Source organism: Aspergillus eucalypticola (genome assembly GCF_003184535.1).
Source record: "Aspergillus eucalypticola CBS 122712 chromosome Unknown BO83scaffold_12, whole genome shotgun sequence".
Lineage (NCBI taxonomy): Eukaryota > Fungi > Ascomycota > Eurotiomycetes > Eurotiales > Aspergillaceae > Aspergillus > Aspergillus eucalypticola.
This window is the reverse complement of record NW_020290286.1, coordinates 233175-251401: the sequence shown is the minus strand read 5'-3', so window position 1 is coordinate 251401 and position 18227 is coordinate 233175. Positions and strand designations below refer to the sequence as shown.

The 18227-nt window shown below is 51.2% G+C and overlaps 5 protein-coding genes across 5 annotated transcripts; 2 read left to right on the top strand and 3 right to left on the bottom strand.

Annotated features, from left to right (window-relative positions):
* Window positions 1–143: 143 nt before the first annotated feature.
* On the top strand, window positions 144–818 carry BO83DRAFT_31869 (uncharacterized protein). Its single transcript, XM_025527750.1, has one exon. The coding sequence runs from the start codon at window positions 305–307 to the stop codon at window positions 773–775; it is 471 nt and encodes a 156-aa protein (XP_025388124.1). The 5' UTR covers window positions 144–304; the 3' UTR covers window positions 776–818.
* Window positions 819–3235: 2417 nt separating this feature from the next.
* On the top strand, window positions 3236–4794 carry BO83DRAFT_445141 (zinc-dependent alcohol dehydrogenase; the record flags this gene model as incomplete). The annotated part of the gene is made up of 3 exons (XM_025536533.1): window positions 3236–3886; window positions 3962–4316; window positions 4375–4794. 3 exons carry the CDS (start codon window positions 3236–3238, stop codon window positions 4419–4421), a joined length of 1053 nt encoding a protein of 350 aa, XP_025388123.1. The 3' UTR covers window positions 4422–4794.
* A 246-nt stretch (window positions 4795–5040) lies between these two features.
* BO83DRAFT_360722 (putative GABA permease) lies at window positions 5041–7240 on the bottom strand (the record flags this gene model as incomplete). Its single annotated transcript, XM_025529418.1, has 8 exons — window positions 5041–5195; window positions 5348–5699; window positions 5793–5879; window positions 5959–6491; window positions 6548–6695; window positions 6767–6838; window positions 6935–7080; window positions 7162–7240. The coding sequence occupies 8 exons, from the start codon at window positions 7238–7240 to the stop codon at window positions 5041–5043; spliced, it is 1572 nt and encodes a 523-aa protein (XP_025388122.1).
* Window positions 7241–8312: 1072 nt separating this feature from the next.
* On the bottom strand, window positions 8313–12999 carry BO83DRAFT_398748 (bifunctional K:H/Na:H antiporter NHX1; the record flags this gene model as incomplete). Its single annotated transcript, XM_025533279.1, has 6 exons — window positions 8313–9544; window positions 9595–10254; window positions 10333–10482; window positions 10561–10596; window positions 11414–12640; window positions 12699–12999. 6 exons carry the CDS (start codon window positions 12997–12999, stop codon window positions 8313–8315), a joined length of 3606 nt encoding a protein of 1201 aa, XP_025388121.1.
* Window positions 13000–14830: 1831 nt separating this feature from the next.
* Window positions 14831–17830, bottom strand: steA (sexual development transcription factor SteA). The gene is made up of 6 exons (XM_025527608.1): window positions 17577–17830; window positions 17299–17442; window positions 17087–17186; window positions 15487–17022; window positions 15287–15370; window positions 14831–15229 (listed from the first exon to the last, which is right to left on the bottom strand). Exons 2-6 carry the CDS (start codon window positions 17420–17422, stop codon window positions 14977–14979), a joined length of 2097 nt encoding a protein of 698 aa, XP_025388120.1. The 5' UTR covers window positions 17423–17442; window positions 17577–17830; the 3' UTR covers window positions 14831–14976.
* Window positions 17831–18227: the final 397 nt, after the last annotated feature.

Here is an 18227-nt window from a genome sequence, read left to right as displayed (position 1 = left end):
GGATGGATGGATGATGAAGAGGATGATGGCGATGGTTCCAGTATTTTTGATTTTTTTTTTGCGCTGCTGCTTCCCTTTCCCCCCCTTTGGGCCAACTTTCTCCCTCATTTTCCCTCATCTTGTCTCGTTCCTTCTTTCGTTTCTTTCTGCTTTCCCCATCCAATCCCGCACCTGCCCGTATGTATTGGTATTACCATTACAGAGTGTTATTGACCACTAGCCGTTGCCCAGATCACCACAGCTGTAGTTCGCAGCAACTCGATGCCTTCTACCAGCCTTCTCCTAGCCTTCTCCTGTCTAGGACATGGAATTTTCCCCGAATATTGGTGTTATTCTATACAAGGCAGACGATCATCTACACAACGGCTATTGCATACTTTTCTTCATCGAAAAGAAGTATAACACTACCTCCTCTATCTCCATCGATCTCTCCTGCATCTGGACCGGGGAGGCTCCGTTCCATGACCGAACTGTTAAGTTCGATACAGGTAATGACCGTCTCCAGACATCATCGCCTTTCGATCGGGAACGGAGAGAGCGACTGACTGTGACTGACGGACTCTCGGGTTTTTTTATGGAGATTACCGCCAACTCTGTCCCCCGGTTCTCCCATCATCCATCACACTCTCCAAAATCTCACAAAAACAGGACACTTCATCGTACACCTGATCATGGGGGGGGGTGGATGGTCGCGTGTGCTGCTGCCCCTCCAGGGGATTTTGACACGATTAGAAGCGCCTGCATCGGCTTACATTGTCCGGTGTACATGGACTAGGTAGACCCTACAGCCGTAGATAAGTCGAGTAACTACACCGGCGTCTGGCCATGTCCAGGATCCATCCATATTGTGTTCCCGGCATCTCGCGACTTCGGTTCAAGCATACATCATTTATTACTAACAAGCACGCTTGGAGATCGCAATACTTTGCCGTCTCAGCATTTCTGACAGAACTGAAGTTTAATAGCTATCTCTGCCACTTTCATGTTTCTAATTTCTCTAGAATGCCGACAGCTTCAATTGGCGGTTGAAACGCGGAGCGTGGCAATTACCTTATCCCGGGGGTGATAAGTAGCTAACCCCCATGTATCTTGCCGGAGCTACCGCCACCAAAGTTTAGTGCCACGCACAATGAGATCGTCTGGCATAGATATCCAATGACAACCCCAGAGTAGACGTTCTCGGGTTGGACTGCGGCTGATGTTTACATACTAACGCAACGCTTGTCCGAACGAGGAGTTGCACCAATAATCAGAAAGGTGCTTGTTCATAAAGGGAAGTTGACTCGTCTCTCCACCAAGGCATATGTCTATATGGATCCAAAACTATCTAGGTAGAAGGGCATGGGTGCTACTCTGTAGCTAAATATTCGCCTGGTAATGGTTTCTAATGCTACGAACCTTGCAAGAGTAGTTTTTGGTTGTACTTATAGAACCTACAATAAAAGCTTCTAGCCTCCCTATGATAGCTATTTTGCTCATAGTTGTACGACCCATGCCCATGTCAATGATCAGGGCTCAGCCGGCGCTGCAACGGGTGTACCTATGGCCCCGTCGCAACAAGTTCTTCTGCCCAAGCTGCAAGTACAGCATGTTCAAAACCAGAAGAAATAGAAATCACCTAATTTCTCTAAATTCGCAGTCTATTACTCAGTAGCGACTGAGGTGCTAGTCCAAGCATCAGATCTAACCTAGCAATCCCTGGCGTCCTGACACTCCATCCATGTTGGATCGGCTGATCGGGTTGTTTGCCCTATGATAATCATTGAACAGACTCTATAGATCTCTTTGTAAAAATAGTTAAAAAAAAAAAGCCTGACCAGACTCATTGCTAAGAACACCTCCGAAAAGGGTTAAGATGGGCTCGTAGTCAGGTGGGTGCCCCGGAGGTACTCGATCAGACCATCCACAACTGGGCTTTTTCAACCTTCCATCTGCCCTTTTGCCTGGAAGCTTCCGCACATTCAGTTCTCTGATGATACTGCCACTGATCATGATATTGTGTTCTTATCATGTCTGACCACCACTCACTGGGGATGCCATCGAAACACCGGAAAGTCGCGAAACCGGCTGAGATCTGCGAATCTCATGCAATCTAGCCGCAGCAATGCGAAGTTCATATGTGGAGAAACACCAACCAGGGACAGGATTCGGCAGAGCACGAAGAGTTTGAGGTATAGGAACTAATCCCAAGGTAACGCAGAGGCACTAAGGAACATTCTTTTTTTTTCGAACTTGGGGTGAGACAAAGGGATGGGATGCAACGATCCTGGGCGAGGCCCAAGGCAGAGCGATAAGAATGATCGGCCTAACGCTCTCGGATCGCCCGTCCAACCATGCGCCTTGAAATCTGCCGTATCTATCCGCAAACATGCTTCTGCTACCTGCCTTCATTGCTGCAATTTTCTGATAGAATTGAGTGCTATGGACTGGGGAAATCCCGAGAAGGAAGCCGTTCGTCCGAGTCATCCGCGCCTCTCTCGCTCTCAACCTTCCATCGGAATAATCAACCCCTCTTTGCCAACACAAACCAGATGCGGGCAAGATGGGGCTGGGCCGACTTAATGCGGTTCTAACAGCGGGGATCTGATAATAGAGGGTCTTTATAGCCAGCGTTCCTCGTGTACATCTGGGGTTTCAGGATGTTCATTTACCCCCCACGCATTTTCCGCGAATGGAAACTGCGGAGAGAGCTTGAGTTTCCATGACGTCTATCCCGTCTGCCATGTCCCGCCATCCCGACAGCCATGGATCGGGATACTCAACCACTTAAACCCAGTGAGACATTGATGCGGGATATTTCCCCAAGAGTGGCTTGGGGCATACATCTTTACTGGGCTGTCTGTGAATATCGTCTCTAACTGAATTGGGCATGCTGTAAGCCCGAGGATGGCCGCCCGGCCGAAAGACCAAGGGCCAGCTCTAGGCTCGGTGACTACTACTTCCTTGTCAGTGTCTCCTGGCATGAATCCCTGTCCTGCCACTGGATCCTCCTGGTTCGACGTCACTCGATCCCAATTCACTTCCGGCGATGGGCGGACATCACCCCACCTGTCCGTCATACCCGGCAACACCACCAGGAGGACACAACTACATAAAGCCACGAAGGTTTTCTCGCCCCTTGACCTGGGAGACCCTGATTATTCGTCTCACATAAACATCAATTGCTTTCATCAAGTTCACATCACATCGTATTTTTGTCATCTACTATCTCAACCGATTCCCCTGGTCTGCCAACATGACTATCCCGGAGAAGCAATGGGCCCAAGTGGTCGAGAAGAAAGGTGGACCCCTTGTTTACAAGGAGATCCCCGTTGCAAAGCCTGGCCCGGACGAGATTTTGGTCAAGATCCGGTATACCGGAGTTTGCCACACCGACTTGCACGCCATGAAGGGTGACTGGCCACTCGAGTTGAAGCTTCCTCTCGTGGGCGGACATGAAGGAGCTGGCGTGGTCGTCGCCACGGGTGAACTCGTCAATGAGTTTGAAGTTGGAGACCACGCTGGTATCAAATGGTTGAACGGATCCTGCTTGGCTTGTGAGTTCTGCAAGCAGGCCGACGAACCCCTCTGTCCTCACGCTTCGCTATCCGGCTACACCGTCGATGGTACGTTCCAGCAGTATGCCGTCGCCAAGGCCAGTCATGCGTCGAAGCTTCCCAAGGAAGTTCCCCTTGATGCTGTCGCTCCGATCCTCTGTGCCGGTATCACCGTCTACAAGGGATTGAAGGAGTCTGGAGCCCGTCCCGGCCAGACTGTCGCCATTGTCGGCGCCGGAGGTGGACTCGGATCGCTGGCTCTGCAGTACGCCAAGGCAATGGGACTTCGTACCATTTCTATCGACGGTGGCGATGAGAAGAGAGCCATGTGCGAGAAACTCGGATCGGAGGTAAGCCCCCTCCCCCCCCATTCCTCAATTCTCCCGATACCACCACATTTGGCTAATCACATACCCACAATGCAGGCATACATCGACTTCAAGACGTCCAAGGACGTGGTTGAGGACGTCAAGGCAGCCACTCCGGAAGGTCTGGGTGCTCATGCTGTGATCCTTCTCGCTGTGGCCGAAAAGCCCTTCCAGCAAGCAACCGAGTACGTTCGCTCCAAGGGTAGTGTCGTCGCTATCGGCCTGCCAGCCGGCGCGTTCCTTCGAGCCCCTGTCTTCAACACCGTTGTCCGTATGATCAACATTAAGGGAAGCTACGTTGGCAACCGACAGGATGGCGTGGAAGCGGTAGACTTCTTTGCTCGCGGACTCATCAAAGCTCCGTTCAAGACGGCTCCTTTGGAGGATCTGCCGCGCATCTTCGAACTGATGGGTATGTTGTATACCTGCTTATAATTTTTTTTTATTCATCCCACTAACAGCTATAACAGAACAAGGCCAGATCGCCGGTCGGTATGTCCTTGAAGTACCTCAGTAAGTGAGTAGACACGGGAAAGAACTGGCGTTAGGACATGGCTTCACGAGTTGCTGGTCAGACGGGAGTGTTAAACCAATCCTGAACATGCATTGTACTGGAAGTGACTACTATGATGGGCTTACGACTACGATAATATCTCCATGGCATGTTAAACATGATAAATAATACTAAATAATCGATTCCTTCTATCACATCCACACGTGATACAACATATATCAAGTAGACGAGGCACGCTCTGCTGCAACTCACATTGTCTTTACATCCATGCTTCACCCATCATACACAATCATCACTCACACATCGCCCATCACCTGCAAGACTAAACATATAATAAGTTGTACTGATTAGAACAAAATCCCGAATATATATACAATTAAGTACTAGTAAATAAACTCCATCCAAGAGAGCAAGCACAATGACTGAATGATTTGTATGTATGTACGAAAGAAACACCATTTACCTTTATCCAAAATCCAACTAATGATAGTACTATCTAGTTACTTTATAGTCGCCAAAAATCTAGCTACTTATAATATCACCCACCATCAACTCCCATCCACACACACTCAATATATATACCATCATACAAATATGAACACATAAATAAGTATAAACCCCATCACTTCATCTCATCCTCACTCCCACTCCCACCCCCACCCCCACCCACCGTCATCTGCGGCCCTCTATACACCTTCCTCGCATAAACCACATAATAAACCATCGCGCCCAACCACAAACTCCCATTAATCACAATCGTATAATTCATATCCTGCGCTATACACCCACACCCATACATTAGCTTTAATCCTCTATTCAACAACAACTCCAACCCGAACCACCATCCAACGAAACAAAAGGGAGGGAAGGAAGGAAAAAAAGGAAGAAGGACTTACGCGACGGCCCCGGTCCCCCCGTCGGAAACATACTCAAGACAATAACATACGCCAAATAAACGACAGCAGTAATAGCAATCGGTTTACTAAACCACCCCGTATAAAACTCTCCCGGATGAAACCGCTCCTTACCCCAGACAAGACGACTGAGGATGGGGACCATCCAGGCGAGATCATTGCCCGCGACGGCGAGGGAGAAAAGGGCGCTAGAGGCGGCGTCATCGATGAGACAGAGGAGACCTAGGATGATGGAGACGAGGACGACGAAGCAGACCATTCGGACGGGTTGGTAGCGCACGCGTTTGCTCACATGTCGGAAGAAGGAGGAGAAGGGGAGGGCGCCGTCGCGGGAGAAGGCCCAGCTTTGGCGGGAGGCGGCGACGACCTGGATTCATTTAATATGAGTATATTCTGTGAGGATGTATGTGATGGGTGAATGGTTGGTGATGGGGATGGAAGAGGGGGGGGGGATGTGTACCAAGCTTAGGCCCATGAAGAATTGGACAATTGCTACGACGACCATGAAGCCCAGGGCACCGCTTTTGCCGAGGGCGTCGTAGTAGATCTATCCATAGCTTCGGTCAGTACTATTTCCTAGGGGTATAGGATGAAGGGAATGGAAGGGTGGGTGGGTGGGTGAGTACCTGCGCCATTGGCTGTCCGAAACTCGAGTTCAGCACGGCATTAAGATCCGGGTTGATCACGGCGGCAATGAGCGCGAGAGATACAAACCCTAACAGACCGCAAAGTCCCGCAGACCAGATAATACCTAGGGGTACAGCACGCGCCGCATGGCTGGCTTCCTCGCTCATGTGGACGCAGGAGTCGAATGCGCCGATGGTCCAAATGGGCGACATCCACGAGAGCATGAAGGTCCAGCCCTGGGGCCAGGTTGTGAGGTTCTCGGAGTGTCCGAAGACATATGTTCCCGAGTTGATCTGTCCCCCGCGGACGGCTTTACCGATGGGCAGGGCGAGGACGGTGGCCAGGACGAGGCCGACGTTGCTCACGATACAGGCGGACTGGATTTTGGGCATGATGCGCGCGCAGAAGATGGCGATAAGGCCGTGGACGACGACGCAGGCGACGTAGGTGCCGTATAGGACGGGTCGAGAGGCAGTCCAGTTTCCATCACGCGCAATTGATATGACGGAGAGGAGCATTGTAGCGAAGCCATCTTGTCGGCTAGGGTCAGCGATCGGAGGACATGGAGGATTCGAAGGGTTCGCGTACAATCGATGGAGCAGACGCCGCCGATGAGTCCGAGACTATTGCTGTACCCTACTACGAAGCTGAGAGGGTTCTTCCACTTCTCGCCGCTGAAGTAGTGAGTCCAGAAGTAGAGACCACCGGCTGTCGGCATGGCGGATGCTAGGTCGGCCTATACCAGTGGAGCAGTGAGCATTCAGCAATTTCGATAAGCATATGAGAGATGTTGCCCAGCAAACATACCATCGCCAAAGCCACGATGAAGATAAACACACTGGCAGAGAACCATCCTGCACAAGTCATCAGAATCTCTACCTAGAGTTTACCAAACAACAGCGAAACCCTTACCCTAACTCAAGTTAGCCAAGAATTCCCCATGTATGTAAATCCAGCATGCATATGCAACCATACCCAGACCATGCCCGCAGGACCAGCAGGAATCGAATACGAAAGTGTCGAAGCAATCGAAGGCAACAATCCCATAATACTAAAAGCGATAGCGAAGACCTGGACGGTGGAATAATGACGACGCAGTTCCTGCTTATACCCCAGCGTAGCTTATCCGGATGCGATCAGCACAAACAACCAGCCAAAAAAGCCAACAACTCGATAGAAGTAAAGATGATAGTATGGCATACCCAAAAGCTGTGAGTCCCCCTGCTCGACGGGGGCATCTTCATCAGCTACACGAGCAGCTTCCTTGAGCTTTTCCGCCATCATGGAAAAAAAAAGAGAAGGAACAGCAGACAACAAGCGGAGCGATGAAAGAAGAAACGTGAATGACAGCAGAAGGATGCACAAGCACCAGACACTCAACTTATACTAGTTCCACTACCAAGAGCGCGGGGTTCCAGACCTCCTCCAATCCATTGGGAGTATAACAAGTATCTAATCATCCATCTTTTACGCCGAATGGGAGAAAAAAAAAAAAAGAAACAGTGCTGATAATCCATTCATCCTCCGATAAGCCCAACAAATCGGTGGCGTCGCGCAACCAAATAGGTAAGTAGCCACATCCTAGTAAAATCAACCAATGAACGAGAGAGACGCTCTCGATCAGGAGAGCTGCAAGACTGGGATGTTGTTATCACGACTCTTATCGCGGGGGAACCCTAGCACAACGCCCGAGCAGCCAATCTGGATGATTCTGCGCCTGATAACAACCCGCGCTGGAGCACCATAGTTTGGAGGCTTGTCGCGAAGGATCCATTGCCGATTGCCCATTCGGAATCGGAAGTGACAGGGAGAGGGGGAAAGGAGGATTATTCCGAGGTTTACTGCTAGTCAGTAAGTGCTCTGCCGGTAGTGCCAGCTGGGGAATCACGCGTCTAGTAGTGAGAGGGGGATCGGCCTGTCCGACTAGAATTGGCTTGGCTTATCTACGGAGGTATCTTACTACCTACGCATGTGCTTCATTGCAATTTAGCGAGCAAGAAGAATCTCAATCATTCAGTTCTAAATAGGAACATGGCAATCATACACAATGACATGTGTCCAGGGTGTCCAGACCCGGCTATGCCGAAGAAACAACAATACAAAAGCAGCTGCACCGGTATATAGTGGATATACAAGCACCCCCGCATAAGAAAAAGGGAATTGCTGTCTGGAGCATACTCGCTACTGAACGCAACAGGGCGAGCTACAACCACCAACAGACCCCCAGGGGTCGAGCAGAAGGAACAACAACCATCCCGAAAATAGGAGGCTGGCAGAAGAAACAGTTGAACAGAAGTTGGAATCATGCATTATGAGTACACACAAGGTGGAAAAGAAACGATTGGAGTATCATCTAAACAGCACCAGGCCCCTTGTGGTTCGACTGATCTAACAAAAGTCGAGGCTTGATATAATCTTCGTCCAACTGTCGGAACCACGCCGCGTGGTCCCCGGACGGTCCTCCCGAGAAGAGGTCTCGAATGGCATCGCGGGCACTCAATCCGGTTTCGCGCCGGTTAGGCGAGGTATTGTTGGGGGGAGTGGTCTGCGACGGCTCCAAATATTGTTGCGGCTGGGATGGCGATCGCCTGAGGCGCGAGGTAGTCGGCGCCGGGGCGGACGGGGGAAGGTCGTCATCGGACGGCACATCCTCAACATCAAGGTCAAATGCGTCCAATTGATCGGCGTCTGCCACACGGTTCTTTCCGGTAGTCCTCAAGCCAAACTCGTCCTCACTGGCCACATCGCTATCGCTGTGGCTGCGGGCGGCACTACCCAGCAGCGTGGCTGTCGACGTACGATCACGCCCTGAATCTCTCTGGCTGTATGCGTTGGAATAAAGCCGGGCATGGCCTCGCGTACGGCCCGAGCCGGATGGAGGAGGACTGGGGCGACGGTTGTTGCCGCTCGAATAGCTGTTGTTCCGGTCTATATCACCGCGCGGCACTCCGTCCAACGGAATGGTCGAGTCCATACGGCGAGGCGTGTATCCCAAGCCTGTATCGGAGCGTTTGTAGTAGGTGCCACCGTTGGTGACCTCGATGTCAAACTCATCGTCCGACTCGATCTCTTCAACAACTCCGGTCCGGATTCCCAAAATCTCCAACATCCGGGCCGTCGTGCCACCGAAAATGATGACGGTCAACACCACCACCACGAGAACAGTGGCTCGCAGCGCCGGGGCGTTGACGCCCTTCAGGCCCGCGGCCAGCGCAACACCGACAGCTCCGCGCAGACCTGCCCAGAAAAGCATTGCTTGATAAGCGAAGGGCAGCTCGTCAGCAACATCCATGCCGCGGCGACGGGCTCTGTATCGGATGAACCAGTTGATCGCCTTGGACAGCGGGAACACCGCCAAGTAACGCGCAACACAGATACCGAAAACGGCGACCAGGATAAAGAGAGGCTTGAACTGTAGATGTCTTTGGACGAGCAAGTCGAGTCCGAGATAAATGAAGATAAAGTTCTCCGATAATTGCGCCATCACTTGGAAGAGGTATTTCGTGGTGAGTTGGGTACGGCGCGACATGTTGTAGTACGCATAGTGTTTGAGGGTGATTCCACAGAACAGAAGAGACACAATACCTAAGAATGTCAGCTTGCTTCACACCATTGGTGAAAAGCACATCACTCACCAGACAAATAGACACCATTCGAGAAGAAGTAACTGGCATAGGCGATAAGGACAATCAAGCAACTCTCAATCTTGGGCTGGCGGCGCACATGCGTGTACTTCAAGCCCAGAGCGGTCATGATGCCGACGATGATACCCACCATCATACTTCCAAAGAAAACCAGCAAGAACACTCCAATAGCCTCGAACAAGTTCAAGAAAGTCAAGGAACCCGCATCACTGTCGGCGTACTTCTGCGCAGTCTCGAATAACACAATAGCAATGGCATCGTTCAAGATCGACTCGCCAAAAATGACCGTGTAGAGCTTCGGCTCGACTTTGTACAAGTTGAAGATAGCCAAGATAGTGACTGGATCCGTCGCCGACAGAGTCGCACCGACTGCGATAGCCTCAACGAAGGAGATATTCAGCCCATCCAACGGGATTCTCGTCCAGACAAACAAGACCAGTCCCAGCACAATAGCAGAGATAAACGTTCCAGCGAAGGCGAAGGTGAGAATGGTACCGATGTTTCGGAAGAAGTTCGCCTGGTGTAATTCGTAGCCCGACGCCAAAATAATCGGAGGAAGGAGAAGGTTGAAGAAGAATTGATAATCGAAGGTGACACTATCCTGAATAGGTGACTCAGGACTCAATCGGATGATCAATCCGACGAACATGCCTAAAGTTATCCCAAACCCATGAGCGCCTGACCCTCACAGTATCCCGAGAGGAAACAACCAAGCTGCGATCGACGTACCCGCAAATATAGACAGCACTGTTTCATGAACCGCCTGAATCTTCTTCTGTTGGAGAATGTAACTCGTGAATAGCGCGAACATCAACAACATAATTAGGATGAAGAGCGCCCAGGAGCTGAAGAACTCCTTATCGCCGGTATCCGGAGCATCTGCTGTAAATCCGACATTGTCAGATCGAATGGCCAAGACCAGAGATAGAATATTTGGAAGGAGTATAATGCGCGTACCATCATCGGGGTCCGTATCCGAATCCACAGCTCTCCCTGAAAAGCACGAGGTCGTTAGTGATCGTCTCCGTTTCAAATTGCCCGACCGCGTATGCATCCATTCATCACAAGGGGCCGCCGCCTCCTCACAGAGGAAATCCCCAGGGATCTCTCAACCATCACCCCGAATCTTGACATCCTCCTCCTAACTGAAACACTGGTATCGCATGGGACATTGGAGACATACGGATTAGCTGGTGTAAAAAGTCGCCCATCACTTGGGTAGCCATTGTTTGGGGATATCCCTCGCAATCACGACGCGGATGACGGTTTAACGCCCAGCAGCGAGTCTCTGGTACGGGGACCAGGCACACATAATCTGCCGATCGCAAAAGACCTGACGGGAGGCAGAAAGGCGCAACAGCAGCGAAAAGCGAGAGACTGTAATGATGTGTGAAGCGAAAGCTGGCATGAGTTGTAGGGGACAAGTATTCGTCAACGCCCGCCGGAGTCCCGCGTGGCCAAGACCCGTCGCTGTTCGGCCCGCTGATCCTCCTGGCGTGTGACGTCGCCTCAATAGAATGAACTATTGCTGGTTAGTTACTTTTTGCCTACAATAACGGGTCTTTTTTTGTTTCTACTATTCCTTCCACTTCGGCCTGGTGTTACAGATTATGATAACTCTCCATCAATGTGTAGTATTTGATGTTACTATCTTTGTGTCTGTTACTCCACCCCAATAAGAGAACCTCCTACGATGAAACACTCACTCCCCTTGCTCCCTCGGTAAGCCTACTGGTCAGCACTGCCGCCAGTACTGCCGCGCAGCCCCCGAATCTCATCACCCACCCAACACTGTCATCCCACGGCTCACCCCGAGGCTTCTGGAACGCCTTGAAAATCGCACTAGAAATCAGACTCGAGATGATTTGTGGCGCCGAGATGGCCACATTGTGCAGTCCGAGGATGATCCCTGCCTGTGCCAGGTTTTCTTCCTCTTCCACTTCCCCTGCCTTTGTAGTTGAATTGGGTGATCCATTCTCCAGGTCTTGCTCGTCGGTATTGGCTCGGGCTGGTAATCTCGTATCATCTCGAGGCTGCTCGGAGACTGCACCCCCATTCTGATGCCGCCGAATGCGACGCTCCGTGTCAATGCGGGAGACCTCCGCAGAGATTAGGGCAAAGGGTGCCCAAAGCGTCAATGCCCATGAGATACCAACGATCCCGATAACCACCGTTGCCGCCTGGTAAGAATAGATGAAGAATGTGCTAAACATGCAGACAGCGAACAAGATGTGCGACATGAGCCACGCACGCCGAAGGGTGAATCCGGGAATCTGCAACTTTGATAGCCACTTGTTTTCTCCTGAATCGCCCTTATCGATTCCCAAGATGGGCGCGGGTGCTTCCATGGCAGTGCTAATCGAGGATGTAGACAGCCTTCTATTGCCTAGGAAGGGCTCGTCCTCCGACTCACCTTCCGTAGGAGTGGGCTCAGAAGGAACAGCTGACTTGTAGGTAGGAACAACAAGGACAGGCAGCGTTAGGTTTGTCACAAATGAGATGATTGCGTAGACCAGCAGCGCAAATGTCCCAATTCTCGTAGCTTCTTCCCAAGCTTTGTTGATATCATCATCCGAGAGACCCGGGTGTCCATCGAAAATCGGATTCACAAAGAGCTGCCCGATATATGTCGTGGAATAGAAAAGGAAAGGGAACCAACCCACCCACGCGGCAAGTTGAACTTCGCACACCTTGGCGATCTCCGGCGGCAGGTGTTTGATCGACTTGAAAACGTGCTTGAAGAATGTCACAAGCCCAGGGTTCCCCGATGAGGGCGTGCCATCTAGACGGGGATCGCGTTCTTTGATGTATAAACAGCTGACCAACAACGTTATCCCAAGTGCGACGGACGCCAATGCACAGAGGACTTTGAACTGTGTGTTTCCCAAGAACGGGAACCATTTAGGCAGGTCCATGTATCCAAAAATGTACCCAAGAATGTTACCAACGCCGGTGAGCCGACTAGCCCACGCATTTGCCGCCTCCTGCTGGTGCGAAGGGGCGTTGTCCACAATGAAACACCGGATGCCTGCCTGCACTGCAACCGAACGGTCACTTTAAGATTGCACATATAAGCGAAGCATAAGGAAACCTACCAGTATTTACAGAAAAGTCAAGGCAGTACATCAGGATGGTGGCCAGTACAATGACCACAGTCCGCGTTGCACTGGAGGCCGGATCAACACCGAAAAGGCCAAGGAAGCCTCCGGTCATCTCCTTGACCCAGGCGAGAGCAAGGAGAGAAATGACCGTCGCAATGCCGCCCACTACCATGAACGGCTTTCTCTTGCCCCATGATATGCGGCAATTGTCGCTGCAGATGCCGATATACGGCTGCACAAGGGTACCTGTGATAGGACCAGCAATCCAAACGAATGCAAGTAAAGCCTTGCTCATTCCGAGGGACAGGAGGTAGGGCTATGCTCAGGAACACAATTAGCACCCTATTCCCACATGAAGCCCTAGAAGCAGTGGTAGCTTACCGATCCATTTGATAGCTCAGTGGACCACACAACCTGAAGACTAGAACAACAATTCGTCAGCTTCGGGCAAAAGCCATACACCACACCGAAACAGTTCTAGACTAGATCGCCAACGGACTAGACTAGCCACTTACCCGCCAATGCTCAAAGTCAACAAAAACAGGTACCAGCTGCTCTTCGTCTCAGACAGATGGTGAGCATCTCCAGCCCCGCTGGTCCCGTTGTTATCTCCATTTCTTGACATCGAATGCACTTGATTATTGTCAGATGCTCCCACCAAAGGGGATGTTTCGTCAGCGAACCGCTTATGCGTCTCTGGCATTTGATCTAGCTAAAAGCAGCGTTGCTGGACACAACGACCCCCTGTTAACAATCGGGGGATTCAAAAGAAGTTACCGCGCGTGTGTGTGATACGATCAGGTCTTCCTGCTTTAGTCATTCATGGGATAGAAAAAGCCCCGAAGATAGCACACGCGGGACTAGTAGCATATGGAATGGTTAGAAGTGGATAGATAGACCCAAGGGTTTGGAAAGGCCGTGGTACACAAGCTAGTCCAGTATGGAATGCAACCGTTCTGTGGCTTCTTCCTGCCGGAGGTTGAAGCAAGTGGTAGTGCAAGTGTGTGATAATCTCAAACAGGCTGTTGAAACGTGGTTGGATTCCTCAGGGTTCGGCAAGAGGTAGTAGTGGACACGCGAGTATGTATTTATGGAAAGTGAAGCGCTCAGGGAGCAGTATCAGCAGATAGGAGGTATGGCACAAAGATCAACCCTTTGGGGTCCTAGTCTTGCACCATGCTAGGCGGACTATAAGAACAGCTCACTGCAGAGAAATAAAGAGGAGGCATTCCTGATGAATACGATGGGGGTGTCTTGGATGACGATACCTTGTAGAATCGGGTCGACGTCAGCAGGCCATGCACGTGATATAGCCCGATCTGGAAGCCGGGTCGAACGGGTCACGATTGGATCAGGCGGAGACACGCAGTCGTCTGACAAGTGACAAACATCCATCCCCTGACTTACTTTTACGGCTACTAGTCATTTAACAGCATGGGTTTCATTACCATTTGATTCGTATCTATATGTATGTGCTCAACCTATGCACGCCCGCCGCAGACACAAGAACCCATCTTCTCGGAATATCTATAATGGAAGAAGCTTCAAATCCAGACCTCCTTCTTGCATTCCCGCTTCAGGTGTGCCTGGAGAGCCGCGCAAAATATCCCACGAGCAAAGAAAAGTAGCCTTTTCAAGCTATGTGCCCTTTTTGATCAACCTCATCTGTAAATCCAACCCACCAAATATTCCCATCACCGCGATAAATGAAATAGTACAAGAAAGCCCATTATCAACATAGCACATAAGACAAATAGAACCAGGAACCCGACCGAACAAAAGGAGACAAGGTAAGACACAAGCACAATTATGGGGTAAAGACAACAGCTTACCAACCCCGAGGAACGAACACATGTAACGCTTATTATGGACACCAAATCCAGACCGACCGCGAATAGGAAACAAAGGAAGAATCAATCCAAATCTGGAAGCAGCCCCGCCATCACCCGGGGGACAAGGCCGCAAAGCAGGAGATGACATCCTGCAGGAAGCCAATAGCTGTCAACAGAGCCTCAGTGACGTGGCATCAACGTACAGGGGCCACAGGGCCGAACAGCGTACACTTGGCGATGCAATCAATCAAGAACGGAGAAAGGGACGTTTTGTATGCAGACACGCGCCCTCAACTCCACGACTTAATAAGTGAGAACACAGTAGACGACCGAGGGTCGAGATGCAAAAGCATCAGTAAGAACTGAACAAAGCGAACAGAGTAATGTGTGACATGTCTGGCAAAGTATCGACCAGTTAGAGGTCCACCATGGCGCGTCACTCATAGCTGCTGCTGCAACAGTTGAGGCGCAATCATGTGAGGAGCGACCATTGTGGGCATAGCCGATGGCAGAGTCATAGCGGAGGGCATCGTGGTCATGCCAGGAACATTAACCATGGCACCTGAGACAGATTCAGACGGGGAAGACCCCTCCTCGGCTGAACCAAATCCGTTCTCTTCATTTTCCAGGTCTTCCTCGTGGCCAGAAAGGGGCTGCTGCCCATCCTGTTGAGCCTCGTGGATTCGACGGTGTCTGTAAGGCAGATTAGCATCCTGCAATAAATACTGAGTGAACATGCTGATAACTTACTGTGCCAGGTTGTCCGATCGGGAAAATGCTTTGTTGCAGTAAGGACAAGGGTATGGCCTCTCCTGGGTGTGTGTTCTCACGTGTCTGCATCCTTCATGTTAGTCGGCGGCTACAGAAACAATAGCTTTAAGGCTTCCGCCGATCCCTTCAGGAACCCGGACCAATTGGGAAGCTCATAAAAATAGAATTTTGCAGCTTACCGTTTCAAATGTTCTAATCTCTTAAAGAGGCGTCCGCATGATGGAATGGGGCAGGAGTGTGACTTCTGCGGGTAGGGGCCGAGCTCCATCATGGTAGCGCTCCGAGCACGACGGATGGGACCGTATCGGTCATTCTTATTCGTCGCACTGTTCTGGACAGATGCATCTAGCGCCTCACCGCTAGGGAGAGGCGCTAAGTCATCTGGTTGATTTGCAAGAGCCAAGGTACCCTGCTCGGGGTTTTCCTCGAGACTCGGCAGCGGGGTGCTGTTGCGGGACATCTCATGCAGCAGGTTCTTCTGGGGAAGGACTGCAGCGCGATAGCCATTGGCAGCCCTGAAAGACTGATCATGATGAGGCTCGTCCACCTCCGCTACCGGAGCCACCGAGCTAGAGACTGAGCGACGAAGGTCGCTGGGTTTATGGGCAGCGTACGCAACAGCTTGGTTCGGTGCACTAGTCACCTGGGGGTGCGGCCCAGCGCCAACGCTGGTGATACTCGGGGGTATCGAAGACCGCCGCCTACGTTGCTTGTATGTAGGAGAGCCTTCGATGACCGAGTAGACATTTGAAGGGAAAGTTCTTGCAGGCGGCGGGTAGTGCGCATGGGCAAGGTTCGACGGGGGTAGCTGCATCATTGGATTGAAGTGGGTTGCGGAAGAGATATCGGGGATGGCGGTGTAGAGACCGGTGTCTTCGTTAGCGATGTATGCCGGTTCAGCTCCAAGGTGGGAGCTGTGCTGAGGAGGTGTAACAGGCTCGAACGATAGACCCCGGTTGCTGTAGTCCTCGTATTGAGACGAAACGAACGATGGCGCCGGCGAGTATTCGACGAAGGTGGGCATGGAGGCATGGCGCTGGTGTAGACGAGCAATGGGCATGCCATTGCGGTCGTATTGAATGTGCCCGTATTCGGCTTCGCGCTTAATAACGCTCTGGGCCAGGGTGGTGGGCATAGGAACTGGGTTGTACATCGCCGGATTGCCCGACTCGTCCGGGAGAAGGGGTAGCGCCGGGGGAGCCATCTGGGGAGCCATCTGGGGAGGAGGCATAGCGTCAACGGTCCGAACCACTGGGGATGCGGGTTGGCCATATGTCGTACTTGCGTGTGCAGCAAACGATGAGGAATTTGCTTGTTGTGCCTTTGTGAGTTGTTCATACAGCGACTGGGATGAATCGAACTCGAAAGACAGAGCAGGCTCGCTGACCGCAACCGTGGTCGCCTCCTGCCCCATTTTCTCCCGCTTTAGATCACGTTCCAACGCATCAAGAAACAGCCGATCGTGTGGCACACTGTACCAGTAGAAGACTTTCTGCTTTTTCTGGGTTCGAATGCAATTGTTCTTGTAGAGGAAGTCGAGGAACGGGCTCTTGGGTTCTTCTAGAGTAGCATCAGTTCCGGCCTTGAGGTTTCGCAAGTCCGAGAAGATACCCTCCTCGAACTTCTTCGAATTCTTCACGGGGCGCCCGAAGGCCTGGAATCTGAATGCCAGGCATCTGACGATGTCGGTTCCGGAGATGTGAAAGAGATTACTCCTATCGCGAATCAGTTTAGGTGTTCTTTGATCAACTGCATGGCTTTGCGACGATCGCAACTAACCATAAGACGCAAGAGATGTAGTCGCCAGTGGGAAGCAAGAAGCGCCGGATGAGTTGATCTGCATGCCAGTCCACTGGCGCCGAGAGGAGAAAGTATTTGACTATACCAGAGATAGACCATTAGTCAGGGGTCCATCAAAGGGCCTGGGTTGAAGGCACTGGAGAGCCAGACTGAAGATACAGGTGTTGTAAGCATCGCAAAGGAAAACGTACGATTGTCAACCTGCTGCAGCGCGACTTGCGCGTCATGTGGAAGGCTTTGCTGGGCTTCAGTGGAAAGCATAAACGTCTCCGGCTTTTGGGGAGGTGCCATAGGGGCACCATGTTGGGAATACATAGCGGATGTGATACAGTAGTCTGTCGGGGAATCAGTCAAATCTTAAAACGACGGTTTGCTTGCAAGCATAAGCGCGAACAAAGAAGAGCGCCATGGAAGCGGCAAGTGGACGGTGTCACAGAGCACCGGTTGGGCAGAGCAAGGAGTTACGCACAGTCACAACACCCGGTTAGGAAAGCGGACAAACAACCACTCGCAAGGAATCAAGGGGAGCGATCTCGGAGGATTGAATGCTATATAAAGATAGAAACAGGTTTGGATATAGGGTGTTCGACGACGGGATCGTGAAACACAAAAGGGTTATCCAAACACAGCTGATGGGTAGGTAAAAAAGAGGTGCCAGCCTCTTGTATGGAAAGAGTAGCAAGCAAGTAGTTAGGCGCTGACGTTGTGCCGACCCTCGTCAACAAAGGGCAAATGAAAGGCAGTGAGAAAGAGAGAGAGCAACAGAGAGTTGAACTGGGCCAGCCCGATTACAAGTCCCTTGGGTTGAGATAACTCGCACGGCGAAGATGGGGATGTGAACTGAAACGAAAGGAGGTGAAGAAGAAGAAGAAGAGGAAGGACGAAGTAAAAATGGAAGAAGAAAAACAAGAGATGCCAGTCGCGATGGGGAAGAGTAGGAGGGGAAGGGGAAGAGAGGAAGAGGAAGAGGTGGAGGGATGAAGTAGGGACTTGCTTTTTTACAGCAGAGATGAGGTACAGATCAAGTATGGAAGGGCAGTCGGTAACCGGTAATAATAATGCCAATCGATAAAATAATAATCTAACAATAAATAATAAAATCGGGAAAAAGAACAATAAT